Source organism: Pezoporus occidentalis, unplaced genomic scaffold (genome assembly GCF_034315485.1).
Source record: "Pezoporus occidentalis ecotype Australia unplaced genomic scaffold, CSIRO_AGI_Poc_V1 ctg280, whole genome shotgun sequence".
NCBI lineage: Eukaryota > Metazoa > Chordata > Aves > Psittaciformes > Psittacidae > Pezoporus > Pezoporus occidentalis.
In genome coordinates this window covers 617895-643981 of record NW_026914719.1, presented here as the reverse complement: position 1 = coordinate 643981, position 26087 = coordinate 617895, and the positions used below count along the sequence as shown (strand labels likewise).

Genomic DNA, 26087 nt, shown 5'->3' with positions numbered 1-26087 from the left:
AGCGGGTACCTGGGTGCTGGGGGGGTCTTCAGTGCCGCCGGGGGTGGCTCTGGGGGCGCTGGGCCGGGCCGGGCCATGGCGGAAGCAGGAAGCGGCGGCCCGGCCCCCGCGTCCCGCCTCCATCGCGGGCGGGAGGAGCCCGGAGCCGGGCGGCGGAGCGGGGCAGCCGCCGGGCGGTGCCGGGGTGAGGCCGGGGGCGGCTGAGAAGGGGGGGGACGGGGCGGGGGTCCGGGAGGGGGGGGGGGTGCCCGGAGCAGCGGGCACGGCCGGGCCTCGGCCCCTCACTGCAGGCCCGGGCCTGGGGGGGCTCCCGGGCCTCAGCGAGGCGCTCGGCAGGCGCCCGGCGGTGGCGGTGGGCGCTGGGTTTTGCTCCAGTTTATTGACTTGCAAAGCAATGTAATCATCCCGGCTGGAGCTGCCGCTTCAGAGGAGCGAGGGCGCTCCCGGGGCCCGTCCCTTTCCGCAGGGCTTGGGGCTGGGACCTGAGCCCCCGAGCAGGGCTGAGGGAGGCCGCGCAAGCGGTGCTGAAGCAGGGGCCGGATCCTGTTTGTGTCGCTGTTTCAGGTGCAGCAGCAAGGCGAGCCCCGTTCCCTTCTAACGACTCCCCCGACAGCGCTGCTCTCTAAATACTCAGCTTTGCAAAGCCTGGCTCTGAACACCCAGCACACATCGGGGCCAAGAGCTGGGCCCTTGCGTGGAAACCCTCCAGGCTGAGAGCTGCTGCTGCTTATGTGTGTGGAGAGCTGCTTATTGCTGCCAGGGTGGTGGAGTCCATAAGGGAATACGATAGCAGATGGGTGCCTGAGTTGAAGAGGCCTGGCTCTGAGGGGCTGCTGTTTGCAAGGGATAAGGCTCGCTCAGTGTGTGTGTGTGATGGTGAAGAGGGTACAGTAGTCTGTTGTTATTATTTTGTCGGCTGTATTGTGGCGATAGGAAGGGAAATAATAGGTTGTTATTTGGTTTTTAAGGCCTTATCTGTTCTCAAAACAATGTGGGAGCGTAATGCCTGGTTTCCTAGCTGAAGATGTGGGTTACTTTTGAGTTTGTCAAGGGGCTGTGCTGGGTTTTTAGTGTCTGTGACTTGCAGGGATTGAATACAAAGGTGTTGCTCAGGGTTGAATACAAAGGTAGAGGTGGGAGAAGCGGGATGTATCTCAGCATTTCATCACCGTAGGATGTTTCTGCTGTTCGGAAAGGGGGAAATCACTGTGCTTGGCACCATTTCTGTATGGGATGATTGTTTCAAGAGCAGGCAGACCTTGCATGCTGGAAGCTTGTGAAATCTGCCGGAATTCCATACGGGAGAGCTTCACAGGCGAAGGCTTTGGCACACGACAGCCAGAGGAAGCTAGATAACCCCGCGGACCAGTTAGCACACCAGCTGCAGTGTCAAGGCAACTAGAGTAATCGCAAAAGCTTGGAGGGGGAAGAGGACGTTTAATATCCCGCAGATGTGCTGGCCCCTGCTTGTTGTGTGAATCACGGCATTACATGAACGGAGGAGAAAAGCAGTGCATTGTTTTACAGAGTCAAGTGCACGCCAGGTGCTTTACAGGCAAGAAGAAAAGGTCCCTGTCTCGGAGAATTTAGGATCCAACCTGCTTTGGGGCAGCTTTGGTAGCCCATGGGGCTGCTCAGGTGGGAAGATCTGGGACAAATATTTGTGTGGAACGCAAGGAATGTCGGTAGCTCGTTAACCTGGCAAAGCAGTGCGGCATGTTCTCCTTGCCTGCTTGGGGTTAGGTTTTAATTTGGCATTTTACTCTCCTGGCCTTTCTAAGGCTGTGGCTAGAAATCTAACACTAATGTGAATACATCTGACACGAACGGCTTGAGTTAGGTGCTCAGGCAGCTGCTGGCCGAACAAATGGGTTCTTTTGCAGGCACATCATTTTTCTGATCTGATTCACCATGGGATCGTATAAACAAATGTGCAGAAGCAGAGCAGGGAGTTGATCGGGGGGGTGGTGGGGGGGAAGCAGTTGCTGAAGCTGGTAGCCCTGTTGAGAAGTGGGTTTGGTTTTTAATGAGAGTACCTAGCATCGCAGGAAAAAAGGTATTAAAAATGCCGTTGTTTGGGTTCTGACTTGTAGGAACCCATGGTTTAGGGGTGGAGCTGTCCTCCAGTTTTTTAAAGGCAAATCATATTTCAGGTTTGGTTGCCAAACAAGAGAATCTTAGTTCTTGATGTATATACATACATACTTTTATGGCTGGTTTGTGCTGTGGGAGCAGTCAGAGCAACTTATAGCACAGCAAATTGAAGTTTAGGTAGCAGTTATGCAGCACTTGTCAGCTTGTTCTCAAGTGAGCCGAATGGATGTGTGCTTTTGAAATGCTGTGCTGTGAGGCGTGTGCAGAGCAGACCCATGCAGGTAGTTATACGGTTCCCATGGTGCAGTAACAGGCTTCACTGAGCAAGTTGGTGAATTGGGTGAAGCTGCACAATGTGTTCATGAGATGGCTCCTGGTGTGAGGTAGTATTTAGAGTAAAAGGGGGACAGGGGCCTGATTTCCATTTTCAGCAGTGAGCTGGGTGTATGAATCATGTATATCATCAGATGTAAGGCAGAAGCTCTTCCCTGTGAGGGTGCTGAGGCGCTGGCACAGGGTGCCCAGAGAAGCTGTGGCTGCTCCATCCCTGGCAGTGTTCAAGGGCAGGTTGGACACAGGGGCTTGGAGCAAGCTGCTCTGTGGAAGGTGTCCCTGCCCGTGGCAGGGGCTGGAGCTGGAGCTGGATGAGCTTTAAGGTCCCTTCCAACACAAACCAGTCTGGGATTCTGTGCTGCTTGTGTTTTTACATGCTGGTCCTCAGCCTGAGCTTTGAGGGCAATGCCTTGCTAAACTCTGCTCCCCAGAAAGTTTCTGTTGTCCCAGTTTGATCAGGTTCAGATTTTCCCAGCTCAGAAACAAGAGGCAAAACAAGACCTCGCACATGCTCCTTTCCCCAGCAGTGTTTTTCCAAAGCAAAATGTCTCTCTAACAATGGGATCCTCCCGTTGGTGGCTATTAGCTTGTCCAGCAGTTTCTTTGCGTCTTTTCTTTAGCCCATCTGCTGTTCTTGGTGCCACGAGGCTCTGCCTTTGTGGCACATGAGGAGGGGAGTGGTAGAGGAATTCATTTCTTTTTTTGGCATCTAAATATTGATTGCTCATAGATGTGTTCCTACAAGCTTCATGGTGGGAAATAACTTGCTGTCAAATGGTGCTTTGTCTCTGTCTTGGATTCACAATGCAATTCCTGCTGCATTTCTGCATGTAAACGTCCTGCAGGCAAACTCAGAGGAGCCCAAGAGCTTTCACTGCCTGCAGAGCATGCTGCTATCATGTTACTGTTACTCAATAATCAGTTGGCTTGGACATAAGGTTGCAAAAATGGAGACAAATTTTAAATTGTTGAACTTTGCCCCATACGTATTGTTTATTTCCCTCTCCTGGTCCTATTGCTGACAGGGGATTTAATGAAAACAAATCTATGTTAGACTAGGCGACTAACATTGCACTGCAGGAGAGCTTAGCTTGGCTGCTGTGTGTGACGATCAGCTTTGTATAGCTGGCTTTTGTACTTGGTGAGCAATCACTTTATAGGATGGATTCATTTGGAATAGATGAATAACTGGAGTTTCATTGATTTCTGGGAAGCTTTGTTCATTTACATAAGCTGCGGATCTCAGGCAGTTCTGCTCTTGTCAGGAAATTTCATGGCTTCTTTAGGTCCCTGGGAGATACAGGACGAGCAGAGATTGTTGGGACTGCAGCTAAATGGTGTGCCTTCAGCTGTGAAGAGGTTTCTTGCTTAGGCATTGGGGTGTTCCTGTGATTTCTCTGCACATGCTGGTGCTGAGCTGTGCAGCTGCAGTGTGTTTTCTGTTAACGTACTGGATCTCTCCACAGGGATTTTTCATCGGAGGCCATGGAGCTTTTGTCCAACGAGCTCAGCATTTATGACAAGCTCTCAGAGACGATTGATCTAGTGAGGCAGACTGGCCACCAGTGTGGGATGTCAGAAAAAGCCATTGAGAAATTCATCAGGCAGCTCTTGGAAAGGAATGAACCCCAAAGGGGACCTCCGCGGTATCCTGTCTTAGTGGCTCTCTACAAGGTAAGATGGAGAGGGATTCTTCATTAGGGACTGTAGCGATAGGACAAGGGGTGATGGGTTTAAACTGAAAAAGGGGAAATTCAGGTTAGATACAAGGCAGAAGCTCTCCCCTGTGAGGGTGCTGAGGCGCTGGCACAGGGTGCCCAGAGAAGTGGTAAATGCTCCATTCCTGGCAGTGTTCAAGGCCAGGTTGGACAGAGCCCTGGGTGACATGGTGTAGTGTGAGGTGCCCATGGCAGGGGGGGTGGAACTTGATGATCTTAAAGTCCTTTCCTACTTAAACCATTCTATGATTCCATGTCTTTTGTGCATGCACAGACCATTTGAGGGTTGGAGTTCTCCTTTTGCACCTGAGCTTTTCACTTCCCATTGCATTTTCTTGATGAATTTTCCCAAGTTCTTAATTTAAAAAGCTGTGAAGTGTAGCTTCCTGCATCCCTTGAGCTGGTTTGAAGACAGAAGGCAGCTGACTGAGCTTTGAAATTGCTCATGTGTGCTGAAAATTTAACATGTCAACACCTTCCTCTCCTGAAATTATTAAAGAATGAGACTTGCATTGATCCTTCAGGCAAAGATTCCCAGTGTCAGCACCCTCAGAGGAAGTGTGAGGAAGGAAGGAAGGAAGGAAATTCAGGGTTGAATAATGAAGAGATACAGATTCTGTTTCTGACCCTATCACAAGCTTCTACCTGTCTTTATTCTCCTTCTAGTCTATAAATTAAACCTGTTGCCTTGCTGCTCAATGCTAGAAAAATGTTTTGAGGCGCTTAACTAAAAGATGCTGTGAAAAGCTCTGCAAAGTGGGTGAAAGGATGCTGCTGTTGGCTAGGTTTGAGCTGTTTGCTGCAACAAGGATGACAACCTTCCCACTGGTGTAATATCCAGTAATATTTTAGTGTTGCCTTTAAATCCACTCAGTGGTTTCTATTAAAAAAAAAATCAAACTTTCTTCCTCACATCCTATAGAAGGCTGTAAAATAAGGCAGGAAACTGATAACTTGAACTTTCAGCTTCTGTTCTTGTTTTTGTTGTAGGTTCACTTTGACTTTGGCTGGGGGGTTGGAGAAATGTGTCATGTCGTCTCTGTAAGGCTTATTTGGGATTGTGATATGGAGGAGGGAGTGGTGCCAACTCTGCCAAAGTGGTTTGAGGCTTGACGAATGTTTGCACAAAGCCTTGAAAACCTTGTGCAAGAGGGGTGGCAGCAGTGCAAAGAGGGGTGGCAGCAGTGCCAGCTTTGATCTAAGCAGGTTGGAGGAATGGGAACTGTTTGTAGATAATCCTCATTGCTCTGGTGCTGGATTACTTACAGTGCTAAAATCCATGAACACAGTTGTGTAGCTGGGGTTTGAAGGCTGCTTAATTTCGTCCTTGGACAGCCCTACCAATAAAACAAGAGTGACAACTCTGTGTACATAAATAGCACTGCAGTTGAATGAGCAGCACAGCAAAAAATTGGAGTGTTCATCTTATGGTGCACAGCCACAACCCTTTGATAGCAGCCAGAGGTGTGTCCTGTTCTGAAGATGCATCTGCTGCCTTCACTGTGATAAATTCTGTGCCTGTTTTCTCTCTTAGGGCCTGCTCACCCTGGGACTGGTGCTGCTGACTGTTTACTTTGTGATCCAGCCATACAGCCCTCTGCCGCCTGAAGCTCCGCTCTCCAGAGCCCATGCCTGGGGCTCCCTCATCGGTCACATCCGGCTGCTCTCTCTGCCTATTGCCAAGAAGTACATGCTTGAGAGTAAGGAAATGATTTCTCTGCTCTAACATAAGCCTCACAAGAAATACCAAGTGAAATATCAGCCATGAAAATCGTTTGAGTGTCTCCCTGAGCACCCAATAACAAATGTGTTACTGGCATGGCACCATGGTTTTCTCTCTTCCTACCACTGTACTTAAAAATAGCAATCTGAATTCTAGCTAGGGCTCTTTTCCTTCCATTCACTGAGGTATATTTGATCTCTGCCTTCATCATTTTGTTCTTGCACATTCCCTTTTCCCTGCTTTTCTTCACCTCAGGGTTTTTTCTTCCACAAGAGTTCCCCTTCCTCTAAAAATCTCTGCAGTTCAGAGAATCTGAGGTAGTTATGCTGGGTAAATGTCACCCTTTCTATTTCTTTTTCTAAGTAAGCAAACAAAACCACTTTATCAACCAGATCTTGATACCTGTGAGCAAAGGGTAGAAACCTCAGCATGTGACCCGGGTTTAAGGAAAAGTAGTTTTTGCCAAGTGGGGTATTGGGAAAGGACTGTGGGCTTGAGAGCCAGTGTTTATAGCAGTTAATGTAGGATTAAGGGTAATGTGTGTGTGTGAGGAAGGGAGATAAGCAGCTCCCTATTGAGGTGGACACATCATGGGACAGGAACAGAATAGATTTTCCTAGACTGGTGTAATAGAAATGGAAAAGTTTGAGTATTTCTTGTTCTCAGTTAATCATTTCCACTGACTGAGGCTGGCAAAGGGGTGTGAGCATGGGCTCAGCCTCTCTGATAAAACACAAAGACTGTCAGTAATGATAAAGCTGTGAATTATTTTGGGCAGAGATGTGGCACAATGTTGATCCTCTCGCAGCTCACTGTAAAAACAAACTCCTGTTTCCATGCCCTCCAAGGGTTTATATTTAGCTTGGGCAGCTCATTGTGTTAGAGTTGTCTGGGCTGGCTCTGACCTTCCTGCTGGAGCTAAAAAGGGCTCCCTGAAGTGCTGGCGCTGTTCTGTGCTTTCTCTTGTGTCTCCCTCTCTTCCGCTGACATGTGGGATTGCTGTTGATTCGGGTTGTAGGGGTGGGATGGGGTATCCCCATTGTTCCTCTCCTTCCTTATACACTGGGATCTCTCACAGGGAGGAAAAAACAAAGGCAAGGTAGATGGCTGATAGCCACTTGACATTACTAGCCTGCTTATTTACTCCATGTCAGCATTGACACAAGTGAACACCCCTCCACTTCTGTATGGGGAAGCAAATCAATGGGCACTTTAATGCTTGTATTTGTTCAGTGGAATTTTGTGGAGAAAGCTGACAGGTTCTTCCTTCAGATGCTGCAGAGCCACCTTGGATGGGAAGAGCCCAGGGAGGTTCCTTGGGACAGCAGGATGGATGGAGAGGAAGGATGCAAGGTTGTTTAAATGTATATAAAATCCCTCATGCCTCCATGAGTCCTGGAACTCTTCTGAAGTGATGAGCAAGAGGGTGGGCAGCAAGCCAGCCCTGGGGAAATGAGGGGACAAGGCAGTTCCCACTCTGTTCTTCCAACAGTATTGGGTTGCATGGAAAACACAGCATGTCCCAGTTAACAGATTTGCTTGGGATGGCTGGGGTGACTTTGGTCCTGCCTCAGCAAAAGGAGCTGGGCTAGTCCCTGGCTAGTGGAATGGAAGTGCAGCACCCAGCCTGAACCTTGGCTGGGTTCCTGTGGGAATCCCTCATGTGCTGGCTTCTTGCAGGCAGCTGCGGCCACCAGGGCTGTCCCAGTGTCCGGCTGTCCCAGCAGCACTGGTGTCAGCTTCACAGCTTGCATCCCACAGGGAGCTGGAAGAGGGAGCTTCATGTCATGGGGCTGAGTGATCTCCCAAGCTCTCTTTCAGCCCTGCCTTGTGTATAATGAAATATTTTGCCCTTAATTTTGGCTTTTTCTGCTGAAGGGAAGGGGTAAAGCTATATCTTGCCATCCTGTTTGTTAATGTGAGCATAAGGCTGGGAAGGTACCAGGGGCTGAACCAGACCTCAATGGCCACAATCACAGGGATCACCAGACAACCTTTCTTCATGGGAATCTCCAGAAGCAGAGGTGGACACTGGAGAGCCTGTTAGCCCCTTAACTACAGAGGATCCAGCCTTGTTAGAAAGCATGGGCACAGTCTTCAGCCCCTACTCGGTCCCAGAAACAAAGGTGTCAAAGAGGACAGGTTCTCCTGCACAGGAGAAGGCACTGTGCAAGAGACTGAACAGCAGAGAAAACTGCTAAGAAAGGACTCGCTGTACAGACTCCTCTTCCTTTCTCTGTGTCGATCCTGGGAGATGAAGATTCTGAGGGGGCTGAGGATTAAACTTGGAGCTTTCTGCGCTTGGGCACCAGTTCAAATCCAGCTTGAGCTGTTCTTGTTGAAAGCCTCCTGGTAGCAGTTTGAAGGCTGCCTTGGCCCACCGGCAGTGCTGGCAGACATCCCTGGCCACTCAGCTCGGTATGGACAGAGCCCAGCCGTAGTGAGTGTGGGCACATGGGTGGTCCAGTTCACTTCCTCCAAGTGCCTGAGCAGGCAGGGGCAGTGGCCTGGGGCTGTGCTATCCCTCCTGAGTCTGCTCAGGCTTGGAGCAGCTTTCCTGTCTCCAGGATTGCAGGATGGAGCCGGTTCCCCTGGTAGGTGTGGGCAGAGCAGCCAGGTTTGTGTTGCAGAACAAGGGGAGCTCGGATACCTGCTTTCCTCCAGGAGGCAAAGCTCCATGTTAGAGTGATGGTTAGGCTTTGGGAAGAGCAGGGCTGCAGGATTCTGCTCCCCTTTCCCTCCAGCTCAGGGTGATCTGCCTTCACTCTCACCTTCACCCTCATCCCTTCCACCCCAAGAGCCATGCTATGGATGACGAGGGCTGTCTGTCTGTCGGTGGCTGTGGGTGGATCTTTGAGCAGCTGAGGTGAGAGTGCTTTGTGGACACTGCTCCTCTTGTGTTAAGTTTGTAGGATTAGGTCCAAAGTAAATTTCCTTTTTGCCTGTCTCTTTGCTCTGTTGTTTGCTGCTTTCTCCCCCGGATCAATTCTCATGTTAAAACTAACGTTCCTGCCCTTTGTTTGTTCAAAGCTGACTCTTGGACCCTTGGGTTTGGAGTTTGTGCCTCTCTTTCAGCTGTTTTCCCAGGACTAGGGATCGAGGTCCCTTTGGCTGGGGAAGAGTTTTTGTGGAAATGTGGTTTGCATTTGCTCTTCCGGAGCTTGTGTTTGCACAGAGCTTGTGAGAGCCCCAGTGCTGGGTCCCACTGCCTGCTCCGGGCTGGGAAAGCACCTCTTGCCACTGCAGCATGCAGGGTGAGCCGGGTGGATCAGTGCTTCACATACACTCAGGGACATGATGAGTTTGCAGATCTCAAGGCTTTACTTGCTGTAAGGAACACTGGATTTTGAGTGGGCATGTGGGTTAACTCAAGGCTTTCTAGTGCTGTTGGAAGGAGAAAGTAGGCCTATGTAAGCTGGAATCTTTGCTCTGACACAGGCTGACAAATCATAGAATGATTAGGGTTGGAATGGAAAGGACTTTTAAGATTGGTGATCCTGCCCCTCTGCTCTCATGAGACCCCGCTTGCAGCACTGGGTGCAGTTCTGGTGTCCCAACATAAGAAGGACATGGAGCTGTTGGAGCAAGTCCAGAGGAGTCCACAAGGATGATCGGGAGCTGGAGCACCTCCCACAGGGAGCCAGGCTGAGAACATTGGGGCTGTTCAGCCTGGAGAAGAGAAGCTGCATGGAGACGTCAGAGCAGCTTCCAGTGTCTGAAGGGGGCTCCAAGGATGCTGGAGAGGGACTCTTCATCAGGGACTGTAGCGATAGGACAGGGGGTGGTGGGTTCAAACTGAAACAGGGGAAGTTCAGGTTGGATCTAAGGAAGAAGTTCTTCCCTGTGAGTGTGGTGAGGCCCTGGAACAGGCTGCCCAAAGAAGTGGTAAATGCTTCATCCATGGCAGTGCTCAAGGCCAGCTTGGATAGAGCTTTGGGTGACACGGTCTGGTGTGAGGCATCCCTGCCCATGGCATTCCCTCTGTGTTTCAGTTCTCCGGTGCAAAGTAGGGGTACAACTACTTCCCTCTCCCCTGAAAGCATTGGGAAGAAATATAATGAGGTCCCAAAGTCTGTAGTAATCAGAGCCAAATGAAAAGGGATTTTCTCTTTCTAGTAATAGAAATTTTCAAACCACAGTAGTGGTTACTCTGTTCTCCAAAAGTTCTTCACAGCTCTGTGATGTGCTTCTAGCTTTCTCAATATATAAAGCTGAGTTTTGGTGTTGGCTGGTTGATGACTGTTCCCTGCCAGCCACACAGAGCAGTGACATTATGAGCAGACCCTGAAGTTGCTCTCACATTAACTTCTGTGTCTGCCTGTGGTAAGTTCACTCCATGCAGCTCAGCAGAGCAGGTCATGGGTGGTGAGCAGGCTTTCATCCAACAACGTGACAGTCTCCACGTGTATTGATAGACGGGTTTGTAATGACCTTGAAGAAAATCCAACTTTGCTTCTAATAATGTGCCCTGGTCCTGATCATGTACGCTGCACTGTTCAAAATCAACTGGATCAGTAGCTGCTCAGCACACCTCAAATCAGACACAAGCACACATGTATCTCAGTGTTGTGTAAGTTCCCCCCAGCTTGGAGAAGGTTCCTTATATTAAATATCCCTTTTTGCCTGGACCAGTAGGGCTAAAACTGTGTTTATGGGATTTATATATCTATTTTGGAGAAAAGAGCTGTGGAGGAGCAGTGTTGAAGCAGCACCTTGTGAATGGTCTGTGACTGTCACATCAGGGGGCCTGGTGGGCGTGAGAGCTGTTTGCTGGGGACAGGTCACAGGAGGCTGGGTTACAGGGAGAGGACAGCAGCCTCTGCCTCTTGGCTGGCCACCTTCAGTTCAGCTGCAGGCTTGCCTTGGCCCCTGGCCAGGTCCTGTCTTCTTTCTGATCTTAACCCCTTGCAGGCAGCCACATTTCTCTCTGCTTCTCACGCTCCTCCCCTCTTGCTGCAGCCCTGCAGTGTTTATCCTTGGTGCAGCTCTGTGCAGAAAGGGAGCAGCCAGTGTGCCCACCTTCCCCAAGGGTGGACTTTCTGCTCCTTGAGCCCAGCAAGACCTGAGCCCCCAGGTATTCAGCTGGGCTTTCCCTGTGGGTTTTGCAGCCCATGCTGCATCCAAGCTGCTGGGCTCAGTGATGCATGAGCCCAGGGAACACAGTCCTGCCTGAACAAAAGGGTTGCACAACCAGGTGGCTTAGGAGGTAAAGCAGGATCTGATTTCTAACTGCTTGCTACCTTCAGCAAACCTTCTCCCCTTGCTCACAAAGGATCTTGCTGTTTGTTTCTTCTTAAGCAAAGTCAAGCTGGTTTGCTCTTGTGTTTGTGCATGTTCTCATGCACCCGCTCCAGTGGCTGGGGTGTTTTGAGGTGGATGTGAGTGTTGGATGTGAGTGTGATGTGGGCTCAGCACTGCACAGGGCTTGCTCCCATTGCCACACAGCTGCCAGTTTATCTGTTCTTTTTTATGAGTGTCTAAATAACGCTTTTATAATACAGCCTGAAAGGGACCGACAAACATGTGTTGGCTTGTCCAAAGGGGAAAAACCAGGCTGACTTTGCAGGGCAGGGTGGTGCCAAGCTGGTTTCATATACTGCTTTGGCCTCTGTTCAACCAGTGGACTGTTTATTTGGATTTGCTGACAGTAAACTAACTGCAAATCATTGTGGTAATGTGGAACACAAAGAACTCTTCCTTTTGCTTCTATATTTTGATGCTCTCAGAATCTCTTAGTGCCTCATTTATGGAGCAGGTGGGTTTGCTTTCCTGGAAAGAGAGCGTGCCACCCATGGCCTGTTGCAGAGGCATTCAGCAACCCAGCAGAGCCCTCTGCACTAGTGACACAGACACATCCAGACTGAAGCCACCATCAGGCAAGTGGCAGCAAGTGGGAGGGAGTTGTTTTGGCATCGTGCTGCTCCCCTGAGCCACACTGCTCGTGCAGACGCTGTCAGCACAGCACAAGTTGACTTCCAGGGCAGTAACCAGAAGTGCAGGCTGGAGTGGACTTTGGAGGCTTTCCTAACAGCTTGGTCCCTGCCCTCTAGATTGGTAGGTGCAGATTTCTCCTGGAAATAATGCTCTTTCACCCCAGAGGACTGCGTTCCTCTTGGGCTGGGCCAGGCAGACTTGATTTCACAATATTTCGTTGGATCAAAATCACTTTTGTGCTTTGCTAGAGGTTGACTAATCCTCCTTTGGTTGTTTGAGCAGCCGTTACCCATTAGTGGAATGAATGAGCAGCTCTTTGAGCTGTTGACTTTTTACCCAGAACAAAAACAAAGGTTTCTTGGTGGGTTTATTTGTAGCTGTTATTTTGTTGCTGGCTGTTCCTAAAAATGTGGTGAACCAAGCTGGGGTATGCTTTCTTCTGACATAAATGTATTAAATATACTCAGAGGTACAAAGAAGTTCAATATGAGAAAGAAGCAAGGAACCTGTGCTGAACAGGGACCATCTTTGTAGCTTATATTTAAAACCCCCACTGTGATGCATTCCTTAATCAGGACTTCCACACTGTAATTAATAATCATTCCTTATGATTCCTGTCTGACTTGCTCAGGAACCCATCGTTGAGCCTGACTTTGACATGACATTACAAATGATTGAATTAGTTTTTAGGCTGGTGACAGATTTCAGCAAAATGGAGCTTGGGAAACATTGGGTTTGCAACGAAGTGCTCCAAATGTCTCCTGAACTGTACCACACGGTAACTACAGCTCTGCATTTCTGTCTGTGTAAAGTGAGAATGACGAGATCTTCCCACATTATAGATTGTGATCATGAATTCATGTCTAAATTGCTTTATCTTCACATAAAATCTGGGAAAGGGGGCATGATGATAAGCATGTAGTGTATCCTGCTGCAATGGCATAGAACAACAAGTAAAAAGTTATTTACTTAAGGAGTATAATATCTGTAAGTGTGCAGTGGTCCCAGGGTGGCAAGTGGCTACTTGTATCTCAGGCTCTGGTACAACCTGGCCTTGCATAGGCTGCCTGTCAAAGCAGTAACAGTGGGTTATGGGCTGCAATATCCCTTCAAGGTTAAAGGCTAAACCTTGCAAATTCCTGTCCTTAAAAGAATGGAAAGCTCTGTAACAGCATCTGGAAGGTAGATCTGTCCAACTGGAGGGAGAGCTGTGGCCCTTCTGTGCTGACAGTAGTTGGACATCAGAGCATCTTGTGGGCTCTTCACCACAGGCTGGTTTGTGTTGGAAGGAACCTTAAAGCTCATCCAGTTCCAACCCCTGCCATGGGCAGGGATGCCTTCCACTAGAGCAGCTTGCTCCAAGCCCCCCTGTCAAGCCCCTGCCTTGAACACTGCCAGGGATGGGGCAGCCACAGCTTCTCTGGGCACCCTGTGCCAGCGCCTCAGCACCCTCACAGGGAAGAGCTTCTGCCTAAGAGCTCATCTCAGTCTCCCCTCTGGCAGGTTAAAGCCATTCCCCTTGGCCTGTCCCTACATCCCTTGTCCCAAGCCCCTCTCCAGGTTTCCTGCAGCCCCTTCAGGCACTGGAGCTGCTCTCAGGTCTCCCCTTCAGGAGCCTTCTCTCTTCTCCAGGCTGCCCCAGCCCAGCTCTCTCAGCCTGGCTCCAGAGCAGAGCTGCTCCAGCCCTCGCAGCACCTGCATGGCTTCCTCTGGCCTCACTTCAAGAGCTCCATGTCCCTCTTATGTTGGGGGCTTTTCTTATGCTGGTGGTAGAGTCTTGCCAGGGTGCAGCTGAGAGAGAGAATCCCTTCCCTTGGTCTGCTGGTCATGCTTCTTTTGATGCAGCCCAGGATACTGGGACGCTTACAGGCAGGATTGAATGTCTCCTAAAAAGCTCTGCCCTGTGTAAGCATGAGAACCAGCTTGTGATTGGGCTTTCACTATGAAATAAAATAAATAGAAGAGGTTGGTATCCCATGGACTGTCAGATTTGCATCCATGAAGCATCCCTTTGGGCAAGGGAAGGTATGGTCGTAGACAGCAGAGGGTAGGCTGAGGTCTTAACCCCTTCCTTTGAAGTTTTTCTTCAGATCTACCTTAAAAAGAATCCCCTGACTTTTACAGATGTGCAGCTGTGGGGTGATATTGTAAAAGTGGAGATCAGCATCTTCTCACTGTTGGATCTAGGACATAGTAACAGGGTTGTGGCTGTCAGTGTGGCACCATAAATGAGTTGCTGAGCCCACCCCCATCCTGAGCCTACCTTTGAATTGGCGAGTATAGAGCTGGTCGTGCTTTCTGAGAGCCCTGAGGTTTTCCTGCTGTCCTACCTTGATGGTACAATTGGTTCTGTGAGGGACAGTCCAGAAGTGTTGTGGGTGTTAATGGAACAGCCAGGCTTGCACAATGGACCTGGACAAAGAAATGTCTTGTGAATACCCAGTGTGCAATCCAGTCTTTCTTGAGAGCCCTGTGTTCATCCCGGGCTTGCTGAAGTTGGATACGCCTAACACTGGTCCCTAGTGAGGTATAAGGTGGGAATTGGGGAATAGCTTTGTCCTAGGAAAGAGGAATCGGGCATTTGGAACCAAATTTTGCGGTTGTGGAACTGCTTAATGTATTAGGCAGCCCTTTGGGGAGCTTTCTTCTAGTTATCATGGGTGACAGTAGCGACCACAACAGGTAAGGACAGAACTGGGGGACTGTGAAGATTTGGGGGAGTGTCCCTTCCCCTGGGGCAGACGCTCCTGTGCAGATATAGCTGTCATTTGCCTTCTTCCTCAGGCTTCCTGCTTCTTCAGCTTTGCAGTCCTGAGTGCTGGGAAGCAAACCAGCTCTGTGGGCAGCCAGCAGCTGCCTCAGCACCTGCAGTTCTACGTGCAGGACACTGATTTCAACACTTCATTAGGGTCAGAAGCAGCCTTTGGCTCTGTGTATCCTGCAGGAGGCAAGGGTTCCCCTTCAAAGCAAAGGCTTTGAACCTGCTGCAGAGGCAGACTGATATTTCACCCTCTATATGGTCTCTGAAGAGACCAGAGCAGCCTCAGATCTATGTGGGCAAGTTTCCATGGGGTTTATTGCTTTGCTGCAACGGGCAGAAGCAGGGCCAGATCTTCTCAGTAACCTCTTAGCTTCCAATCTGATCGTCCACACCCAGCATCTCTGGGGTTGTGCTCACACACCCCTCTCGTTCTGGGGACAGCCAAGAACTTGGGAAATCCTCTGTGAAAATGGCCAAGAAGGGAGGAGTACTCCTTTAAAATGGATTGTAAGTTGAGAATTATTATTTTTCTGCATAGTGGGAAGTACAGTCATAAACTTCTCGCATGAATCATAGATGTGTGCTAAGGAATTCTGTTATCTCTTCATCTGTGTTGTGTTAGCAGCTGGAAGTCCCCAGCACTACCTCTGCTAGGAGCTCTCCTGACACAGGGGAGAAGACGGCTCTTCTGAAGAGATAACAAAGCATAAAAGCAACTATTAGGTAGGTCTGACTGATGGGGAATTGAGGTTCCCCTCAAAAGGGGGTGAGAAAGCACAAGCAGGGAGGAGAGGTGTGTTGGGACTGGCCTGTGCTTGTGTTGCGTGATGGATAGTTGTATGTGTCAATCCTACAGCTGCTTTCCTGCACTCAGCTCCGTAGGGATGGTTGCACACACCCAGCACTTCAGTGGTTGAGTGTGAGTGGATGGGCCCGTGGTGTGACGCTTGCACTGGGATGCAGAATGCATCTTTTCAGTCTCCAAGCAGACTGTGTGTGCCGACAAGACAGCGCTCGGCTTAACCCGGAGCAATCCCCCAGGGTGTCTGGGCAGGGTGATAATGTAGAAGGAATGCAGGGAGGGTAATGGAGAGGGAATCAGCATCCTCCATGCACTCCTGCTGTGGTCCTCAGTGTGCAGCTGAGTGCCCTCTCCTTTCCCCAGTCTCTTCTCCCTCCCAGCATGGGCAGGGCAGGCGCTTCTCGCTACCCGTACTTGTTATGCCAGTCACACACATGCTGGTGCACAGACTAACACCCTCAGCAATCAATCTAAAAGATTAATTACCAACAAAAAAAAAGAGATCCCACAACCCCACTTGCAGCATTTGAAATGCGTCTCAACTGTGTTCTGCTTGGGTTATTCATGGGGCAAAGAAATCACCTCCTGAATCAAGCAATTGAGAATGCAAATATCCCAGCCTGGCTCAAAAGAGGAATCAAGCTCTGTACTGTCAAGCTGATTTGCATCCCCTTATGTGGGGTCCTGCTCTGAGCCCAGGGAGAAAATGTAGGGACAACTGTGCTTAATGCTCTGGGATGAGGTTTCTTAAGTTTTGCCCAGAGAGAAATTATAGTATTGCTGCTCCCGCTGTAACAGACCGTAAGATAAGTTTTTCTTGTTCTCTTCATGGCAACTGCCCTTCCTCTGGTGAGATCTTTCAGCCTTTTGTTTCCTGTCCCTGACCAGCTGTTTTTTGTGAGTTGAGTTGTTTTGTTGTTGTAAAATTGAAGCTTTTTACAGGCAGGGGAACAAAGATGTTCTTTTTTCTCTTGTGAGCAGGGAGGGAAAGTAGGTTGGAGCAGGTTCTCATGGGAGTGGGACTTCTGCTTCCAATAAGGATTTTACACTTTCTTTTGCCTTTTTACCCTATTCCCTGAAAGCAGTGTAGTCGTGTCTTCCAGAAAGATTAGGAATTACATCCTGATCCCTTTCAGTCCATATCCCAGCAGTGGGGTGGGAAATGCAGCATTTGGGAGTAGATTGGAAATAGAAAGAAAAAAGCAAAATGAATCCCAGTCTGCTCCTTGCTGTTATGTCCCAGTGAACCTAAATCCTCTGTAATGTTCCTTGTTGTCTGTTGCGGATGTCAGAAGGAGAAGTAAAACAAAAGCTTTCCTGTTAAGTGCTGTTCATCAGTTACAGCCCATGCACAGAAGCATGAGCATGGCTGGAAACCACCATGGCAGTAACAGGCTGTGCAGGGTCTTTTTCCCTCTAAAACCCACTGTGCATCCTCATTTCTCCAACTTCATTTTTCAGACAGCCTTCACTGTCTTTTCTTTCCCCCCTTTCCCATCCACTCTGTTTCTGAGTGGGTGGCCTGCAGCGATGGCCAGGAGACATGAGCTGGTTTGTCATGAGCTGATTTGACATGTGCTGGCACCATACAGGACAGATGGGTCTGTTTTGAGGACAGATCTTTGGATGTTCCATGTGAAATGTATCCCCGGCCTTGGGTTTTTCCTGACCCACCCTGACAATCTCACTTGGGTGGGTTTGCTGCCACTGCCTGAGTTAAACCTAGAATCATAGAATGCTTTGGGTTGGAAGGGATCTTAAGATCATGCAGTTCCAAACCCCTCTCATGGGCAGGGACACTTTACATCTCCCCATTGGATTAAAGCTGCAGAACCAGGGCTATCACTGTCATGAACTTAGAGCCACAACCTTTTAGTGTGGCAGCTGCTCCTAGGGATCCTTTAGCATAGAAACACATGGGGAATTTAGCATCATCAGCTCTTGTCCTGTTTGTTCCGTGCTGCAACATGTGGTTCCTGTTAATGGTTACTTACTGGTTTGTGCTGGGATGGCTGTTAAGTTGGAGGAGGGAGGCATCAAGTCATGGTTTCACATAAAAGCTGGCTGTTTGAAGATGTAACATGAATTATAGGCCTGTTCAACCCATTGTGGTGTAACAACGATTTCTGGGATTGAAAATGGATATAGCTGTGGTTCAGGGGTTCCTCGTGATGGGACTTTTCTCCCTGTTTCATCTTCAAGTCAGTGTGAATGGAAAGAGCAGCAGCACATCCTGGTGAGATCCTGCATTCCCTGGTTTCTTTTGCACATCAGAAACCGGGAAAGCTTTGCCCAGGCCAGAGAAGTTAGCGCAGAAGTAAAGGGGGCTGATTTCAGGGTTCATGGCACCAGTGCTAACCCTGTGAGAGTTACTCTTTTCAACCAGGGTCTTTAATTTTGTCTTCTGAATGTCTCCTCGATCACATGTGTGGATTCCTCTTGTGCCTGTGGACTTGTTTCATTTGAATGGCACTATATGTGGCAGTTGCCACTCTCCTGTCGATAATGAAGGGGTAGCTTAGCCTGTATGTACAGAGAAGTGGCAATTCCATAAAGCTTCTCCCAACCCTGAGCTGTATCTCCAGCATCTTCAACCTGTGCTGGAAACATTCTGTGATGAGTTCCCTGCCTGGGGAAACTTGCTTTTTTGAGTAACTTACAGCCATTAGAAGCTATAAGAAATCTCAGTGTTTCATGTTTGGGATAATGAGTTTATCATCAAGTCTCTCCATTTCATTTTTGGTCTTATTAACCACGTTTCTCTTGTTTTGTTCCCAGAATGCCAGGACTGGTGGGCAGCAGGTTGCAGGCAGAACACTTCTACGCTTCCTGCAAACTGCACAGTCTGTTCTGCTGTGAAAAGCCTTCAGATAGTGACAGACTTTGGAGAACTATCAGAAAAGCTCCAGAGGCCTCAGCCTTTTCTAATCAAGGTAATGCAGGGCTTTGTAAGGCTGGATGATTAGTCCAAACTCACCAACCAAAGACCCCTGGCCAGTATTTTCAACTACATACTGGTGGTTGAGGTAGAACATGTATCTAAGAGAACGTTTAGCCCCAGTCAAAAGATGTCAGGGGATGAGGAGCTCTCTGCATCCTTAGCAAGTTGTTCCTCTGACTAATTACTGTGGTTGGAAACAGCAGTCTAGATGGCTGTCCCTCTTGGATGTTCTTTGGCAGGATGGAGATGGGAGTGGGGGGAACATCAGGTGCACAGCTTCTATCTTTGGTTTGTGTCATTTAAGACAGGGCAGCATCTCTCCTATGAAGAAATCAAACATTTTCAGTCTCAGGATCCAAAACTGGCAGAGGTTATAATAGAAGAAAACTCAGCTGAATTGTGGAGCTGCCCATTTTTCCTTCCCTGGTGAGTTAAAGACAAAACATATGATAGATGATACACATCCTTTCTGCAGAGGTGTCCCACCTCTTTGCCTTGGTTGGACTTGATGATGTTAAAGGTCTTTTCCAGCGTAGTTGATTCTGTGACTCTATATGAACAACCAGGAGCTTGCAAGCTGTACTTTAACTTTCACACTGAGCAGGGGAACAGCAGTGGGTTATGGGCTCTGCTTGCTAGCACTGATGTAACCCAAGGAGAAGGTTTACACTAAAAATGGAGTGTTGTGGCTGGGACTTCACATATTGTTCCCTTTGCAAGATAAAAATATCCAGTAACTGCTCGGTCTTGTTCTTCAGGCCATACATTAATCATCTGGGCTGTGGTCTGATCACCTGAGGCAACTGGTTTACATCTCTGATCCCCTCTGTCTGCTCAGTGGAAATCCTCCACCGTTAGTGTTGCTGAGAAGGGGTACCATGACTTCTGCAAAACACCAAGGAGTAGCAGAAAGCAGTTTGTGTTTGGTCCCGTGCAGGAAAAATGGCCAACCCTAATCCTGAGCTGCTGTTAACCAAAAGCTTTTTCCCGAAGCCTTTAGTGTGGCTCTAAGCTATGTGAACAATTCAGAGCTCTTTAAGGTTACAGAGCAACCCAGCAGCATCTTTTCATGTGGAGAAGGGTGAGGAGAACATGAGGAGGTGCCTCCTGGCGTGGAGCAGGAGCTTCACAGGAGCCAGCAGCAGCTCCTGGCATGTTTGTATGGGCAGAGGAGCATGGTTCAAGCAGACCTGGAGAAGGTCATGGTGGAACCTGTGCCTTAGATGGGATCTTCTTGCTGCACTTCTTGTCCGCAGCGCTGGTAGACAGATGGTCAGGGTACAGGAGTGTTAATCATGTCACTAGACTGAGATGGAAAAATAACAATCCCCACCCTGCCTTTTCCAGTTACGCTCCCTGGCCTAGAGAATAGACTTGTGTTCCCCCTCCTTGCCATGTGGTTTCAGTTATGGTTGTGTCCAGTACCACCTCTGTATCTTTGTAATTAACGGGTATGATTGATGACTCAGATCATTTTAAGGGAAGAAGGTGGGAAGTTAACTTGAGGCATCCATCATAATCTTTGTTCCCTGTTTGCGTGGTCCTGCTACAGAAGGGGATAAGACGGAGCACAGGTTTAGAAGCTGGGAAGTCAAATTTGCTGCTGGGGCTGGGCTGCCATGCTGTTTATCAAGCAGGAATATTTGTGAAGAAGTAGAAAATAGTCTTTTGAACACAAGCATTATCATTGTAAGATATTTCTTTAATATGGGTTGTTTTGTTTAGGAACAAATCTGTGAATAAAACTCAGATTCTTCAGGAATTTTTCCCCGCTTCCTCTTTGCTGTCCTTCCCCAAGGCAGTGTCCCTGGAGAGCTGCTTCCTCATCCGCCATCCAGATCTGGGGAATAAGGTGAGAAGAAATTCATCCCAGAGACATTATCTCCTGACTGTTAGCTGTCCTCCAGTAGCTCCAAGTCTCTGGGGGATTTGCAGGACATTTTCAGCTGCTATAATCCTGGCAAGAAGGGTTTAGGGGTTAGAGTTCTGTTCATCCCTGTGTAATGTGACATCTCAAGATTGCTGTGCCACCCAGAAGCTGTCTGGCTTTGTGCAGGTGGTACACCAGGCCCGTCTCCCTCAGCAGTTAGAGATGCCCAAGTGGTGTGCAAGCTCTGTTCACTTTCAGGGTGAGGGGATAGTCTTTTTGTGCACAGTTGGACAGAATTCATTGAAGAGTTGCATTGTAGGAGCTGTCTGGGGCAGTGAGTTTCACCATTCTGAGATACCTGCCATCGAGGTGTTTCACTGAAGGTAGTGACACTTGAGGAGATCAGGCTGGAAGCCTCCTGCTTTCTTGTGGGTTTTGTGGGTGCAAAGAGCCTGTATTGCCTTGGGCAGAGATGGGAGTAGGAACCTTGCATGCAGCTGAGCTCAGGTATGACCTACTAGTAACTGGGAGGAGCAGCAAAGCTGTGGTTTGTGCTGTGTCACCTTGCTGCAGGGCAGAGACTTGCCCCCTTTTTGGTCAGACAGACCCAAGAGAAGCTGGCAAAGCTGTTGCAATGTTCTTTCATCCTAGAGCTACAGTCTGCACAGCCTCTTTGCTGTTGGAAGTGGACAGCTCACCCTGACTGTTGTACCTCTGGACAAGTGCAGAGAACACTGTGAGATGTTCAAGGTGGAGCTGGAAGCTGGAGATTTGGGTGAGTACTGGTGTTATAGTATGCAGGGTCTGGAAGATCCCTTGGTGTCAGAAGACTGCTTCCAGCTGGGTCTTTGCTGTGTGACACCTGAGAAGGTGGTGTGTTCCATTACCATCTCCAAACTGGTGTGTACCTGCTTGTGCCAGTACAGAGATCATCCTGGAATGGGATACATGTGACGTTCAGTGTGAAAAGTGAGCAGGGTGGGCTGCACAAGACACGACGCTCTGCTGGGTATCACAAACCCAGTGTGTCACAGAGGGCAGTGTCTTTCCAAAGAGCTTCTGCATACCTGCAGCACCTGATGGGAAGGGGTGCAGTCATTAAGAATGGATTCATCTAATACACCCTCTTCATTGCCTCTCCCAAAGGTTATGCCAGCGCAGATTACTGGATGATGAGCTTCATGGCCAAAGGGACAGAGCCAGCAGTGATTTGTGATGGAGCTGCTAGCTAAGGACATGGGTGGGAGAACAGAGCTGTATCCAGGACAAGAAGACTTTCAGCTTTGAAGCCAAGGCAATGTCATGCAAGAGAATCGAGCTGGGGCAGGCAGCTTTGCCACCCTGCATGTTTACAATGTTTAAAAAGGACTGTTTCCCTGACCCTTGAGGTAATTCTTTGCCTTTCCCCAAATGTATTTTGGGAGAAGCTCAAGCTATTTATGATCTTCCCTGTCCTGTCAGGTAAGCCCTGGGTTTGCAGCAAAGGGATTTCTCAGGATGAGATTCACTTTGTGTCCTTTGTGGACTATGGCACTTCTGAAACTTCCTGGGGGGTTTGGGAGTGGAGGGGGTGTGTAACACTTGTGTGTACATTCCTCCTGAGGAGGAAGCTTTGAGCCTGTCTTGTCAGGCCAGCTCTATAAAGGGAATGAATTGATGTGTTCCAACTTCACCCTATCTCCATCACATTCGCAGCTGTGTGCCTCAGTGGTGTGCCCCATAAAGCCCATCTCTGCTCCATGCTCCAGGGTTGAGATGACCCTTGCAGCCTAAGGGCAGAGACCCTCAGCATCATTCTTGTACCAAAATAATCTGTTCAGGCCTCTTCTTTGTGTCTTGTGATCCCTCTCCTGCGGCTCTCTGTCAGCAGGTTATGAGTGAGTCAAATCGTAACTGTGCTTTTTCTTTCCCCACCTCCTTTCCTACAAACATACCAAGGCAAGTTTTGTGCTGGTGGTGCTGAGGGCCTCGTAATTCTGGATGGAGACAGGACTGGGGGCAGAGCAGCTCTGTGCAAGTTCCATCTCCTGATTCTGCACTTCAGACACAAGGGCTGCTCCACTGTTTCCTCCTTGCTTTGGGAGGTGCTGCCTGTGTCCCCTGCCCAGAGTACCTACAGGAGCACCTGAAAACTTCCTTGTCCCTGGTGGTTTTTTGCGTTGCCTCCATCCAGACCTGGAACTCTGTTGTCAGAGTGAATGTTGGTTTTTCCTGAGTCCTTTCCAAGCTGCCTTCACTTGCTTCCTGTTGCTCGAGCGCTGCTCAGCAATGCCCTGAGAGAGGCTCAGTTTCAGTGTTTGCAGGCTGTGGATGCTGAGGGCTCTTCCAAGTCTGATCCTTTGGGTCTGATCCTGTTGTGGAAGATCATTTACAGATGTGTCAGGGCTGAACTGCCAGGCCAGGGCTGGGGTTCAGGATATATTCTCACACTTGTTAATATGGAATTGGGAGGGGGTTTGTTTGAAAGTGAGTTAACTCTGTTCTCAGGAGCAAGAACCTTTTCCTCTGTAAATACTTCAGGTACATGTGAAATGACAGGTTGGAAAACTGTCTGCCCAGCCTTTGTTTTTGAGTGAGACCAGGAGAATGGGAGCAAACATTGCACTGATCCGAGTAAACTCTGACAAAAGCTGCCAAGTGGGATGACCACGTCTGGCTCCTGTACGAGGATAAGGCAGAGGACAGTTCCTGCTCCAAAGAATTTAGTCTGAGGCCTTGACACTACAAACATTTCTATGCATAACCCTTAGTTTTCTCCTGTAAACAAATGAGAACAGCCCCAGGACCTGTGTCAGTCTGGATGCATGGCCCTCAACACTGCACCACCACACAGCAGGTCTGGTAGAACCGAAGGGGGAGAGTGTGACTGAGTCAGGACAGGAAAGGACTGATCTAATTTGTGACAAAATATTAAAGGGAATTGGATTAATAAGACTGCCATCAGTATAATTAATGCTTGGGGGATGTTTTCCACTTGTGACACTACGTGCAATCTTGTACATGCCAAGACACACACCCCCCTCCTCCTCTCCCTCCTCTTAAAGCCTGGGTCTTAGTTAATGGAAATTTGGGGGTTTGGTGATGGCAGAATTAGGGCCTCGTTAGTGACTGTTGCTGTTTACACTCTGGCAGCTTCTCAAGTCAAATTCAAAGGCTGATGAGGTGACTTCACCTCTCACCGGGGTTGTACCTGAGCCCTTTGGTTAGAGACGCTTATGGGCAAAACCTGCTGGGCCTATGATTGTGGAGGCTGTGGGTGCTTTGGTGGTGCTGCCACTTCCAAGTGTCCTTGAATGTAACTTGTAAGAGCTGCAGAGACAATTCTCAAAGTGTCTGTGAAATGCCTGTGCTTTGTGAGTCCCACCTAAGCCACTGTGGCTGTCTGGATCCTTTGGGAAGAAGCAGAGAAAACGGATCTATTGGTGCTTGCTGTTTAGACTGGGGGAAAAGGGGAGGGCTCCCGGGCAGGTTTGTGCCTATTTAACGAAAGTGCTCTCAAGTATTGCTTCTCCCCTCCTCAGAGTTGCAGCTGGTTGGACAGAAGATGGTGAATCTGGCCTGTTTGCAGATCAGCTTTCCAAGTGCACTTTATGGTCTCTGCATAAGTTTCCAGCTCTGTGTCTAGGCGATACATTGCATATGTCCCAGCTGTGCTCCCTTTGGGGTTTACATCATTTGTTTTCAAACTTCCAGTATATTTTCTCTTCCTCTTCCAAAAGCTGTAAGGAATTAGCTGCTAAACTGAAACAGGAGGGCAGTTCTGCTGATAAAGAGCCGATCTTAGCCCTGGCCACTGTTGAGCCCCAGTCTGTAGCACGGCTTCTAGAGCAGCTCCTGTCCTCAGCTGCCAGAGGAGGAGCATGGGCAAGGAGCCGGGATGGAAAACTCGGATACGAGGCCAAAGTGGCAAGACTGGGGTGGCCAGAAGGAGGTTTTGACCCCTTGGCCATCCAAGCAAGCAAGTCTTGGTTGTCTTCCTCACCCAGGGCTCCAGCTTCCCTTTGCAAGGGCTACAGGAAGGAGGCTGTGGCTTCCCTAGAGAGCCTGGCAGCTCCCAGTGAGCTGCTGAGGCTGAGCTGGGGGAGATGTGGCTGTTTCCTCAGCTACTGAGGCATCGATCAGATGAATCACTGGGGGTGTGTCCCACGTGCTCTCCCTCAGCTCCAGCCTCCCTTTGGCACTTGGGTGTATCCAAGTGTCCGTGCTGGTTTGGACAATCCCCGCTCCCCACCCTGGCCAGCTTGGGGGGTGCCAATCAATGCATGCAACTTCGCTATTTAAAGCCTCTTTGTGTGCTTCAGAGCTCTGCCCATGAGCTGGGACATGGGCTCTGTTCACTCAGAGGCTGCAAAGCTGCTCTGGAATCACAGAGACCGGTACTACCCGAGAGCCCCGTGGGCAGAGGGGAGGGGGGATCATCCCTCTACTTGTCAGGGTACAAAGGCTGTCACCCGGCAGCAGGGCTGAGGCTCCTGGCTTAAAGCTGTCTCTGTAAGCAGGGTCATTGCCTGTTGCTCTCAGCCAGGCCTGAACTCAGGGTAACTGAAAGGAGGAGAAAGGAGGGGTGTTCCTTCCTTCAGCACCAGGGAGTCAGCATCCCCTGTGGGAGCCAGGCTGCCAGCTCCTCTTGATTCTCTTTTTTCTCCCCTCTCATTTTCCCCTCCCCTCTGGCACTGCACACACCAGTTCCCCCAGGGCAGCTGTCCCGGTCCCAGCCTCAAACTCCCTGTGCAGTGCCCTGGAGAATGGGTTTCCTGGGATCCCTGCTGCTTCTCCCGCTCCGCACTCTGGCAGAGGCTGGTTCTACTGGGCTGGATCAGAGCCCTCCTGCTCTCGTGGCTGCCCTCCCAGCACGTCCCACACGCAGCATGGGACAGTGGGGAGCAGAGCACCTCATCACTGGAGATGAGCTCCGTGAACAGCACCATCCCAGGCAGGGGATGCTCCTGCCTCTAAACCCGTGTTCACGTTGGGAATGCTGCTCCAGCAGGGAATTTTGCAGATCCCAGGCTCCGTGATGGGAGTTTAGCCCCGTGGCTCCCAGGAGAACCGGATACGTTCTGTATTGAGGCCATGGGTGCACAACGAGCTTTGGCTTCCCACAAACCAAACTCTCACCTCTTGCTAAATTTCCTAGGTAGAATTCTGCTTTCTCCTCTTCAGGAAGCTCTTTCTTGCACAGGATTTACTGTCCTGCTGAGTTAAACACGGGAGATGCTGGACTTCCCCTTTGCTCTGGAGATTCAAGCACATGGCAAGTGATTACTCTTGGTGTTATCTCTTTGTCCTCAAGGAGAGAAGCTGTGTTAGAAGGGCTCAGGGGTGCTGGGAAGTCGAGCTGGACATGCATAAAGACTGTTTTGATGCTGAACACTATAAAGTCAGTGGTGGATTAAAAGAAAAAAGGATGTAAATATGCACTTAATGCAGAATTTTATGGATGGTCCTAATTTAATATATTGCAACCTTTGTAAATACTTGGGAAAAGCCTGTAAAGTGTGTAAATAAATGAGATTTGTATGGAAGAAGAATAAAAACAGTTTTTACTTTTTGCAATTAAATCCAAGTGTTAATGCAGCTTTTCCCCTTTCCTGATTCATTTTCATGTTGTATGTCAGTCATTGCGGGGTATTTAACCATTTTAGGGCACTTTTCCTGGGTGGAAGTGTCATTTGAAGTGAAAAGTTGGAACATTTTCATTTGGAAATTCCGAAGGAGCACTTTGGAGAATGTTTTGTCAGGTTTGGGCTGGTTCCCAAAGTTGGTGCCACAGCTCTGCCCGTCCTTCCTTTCTTCCAGTAACAATTTCTGTCCTCCCTTCACAATCCATAGAATCCCAGCCTGGTTTGGGTTGAAGGTACGTTAAAGCTCCTCCAGCTCCAACCCTTTGCCACGGGCAGGGACACCTTCC

General features: G+C 49.2%; 1 protein-coding gene across 2 annotated transcripts; it reads left to right on the top strand.

Annotated features, from left to right (window-relative positions):
* Positions 1–69: 69 nt before the first annotated feature.
* Positions 70–25753, top strand: CUNH6orf89 (chromosome unknown C6orf89 homolog). Of its 2 annotated transcripts, none has more exons than XM_062625654.1 (8): positions 70–184; positions 3894–4101; positions 5680–5845; positions 18144–18298; positions 18611–18732; positions 20032–20158; positions 20828–20951; positions 21323–25753. In XM_062625654.1, exons 2-8 carry the CDS (start codon positions 3913–3915, stop codon positions 21406–21408), a joined length of 969 nt encoding a protein of 322 aa, XP_062481638.1. In that variant the 5' UTR covers positions 70–184; positions 3894–3912; the 3' UTR covers positions 21409–25753. The 2 variants fall into 2 exon arrangements, with proteins under 2 accessions (XP_062481638.1, XP_062481639.1); XM_062625655.1 differs by lacking the exon at positions 70–184 and adding an exon at positions 3545–3568.
* Positions 25754–26087: the final 334 nt, after the last annotated feature.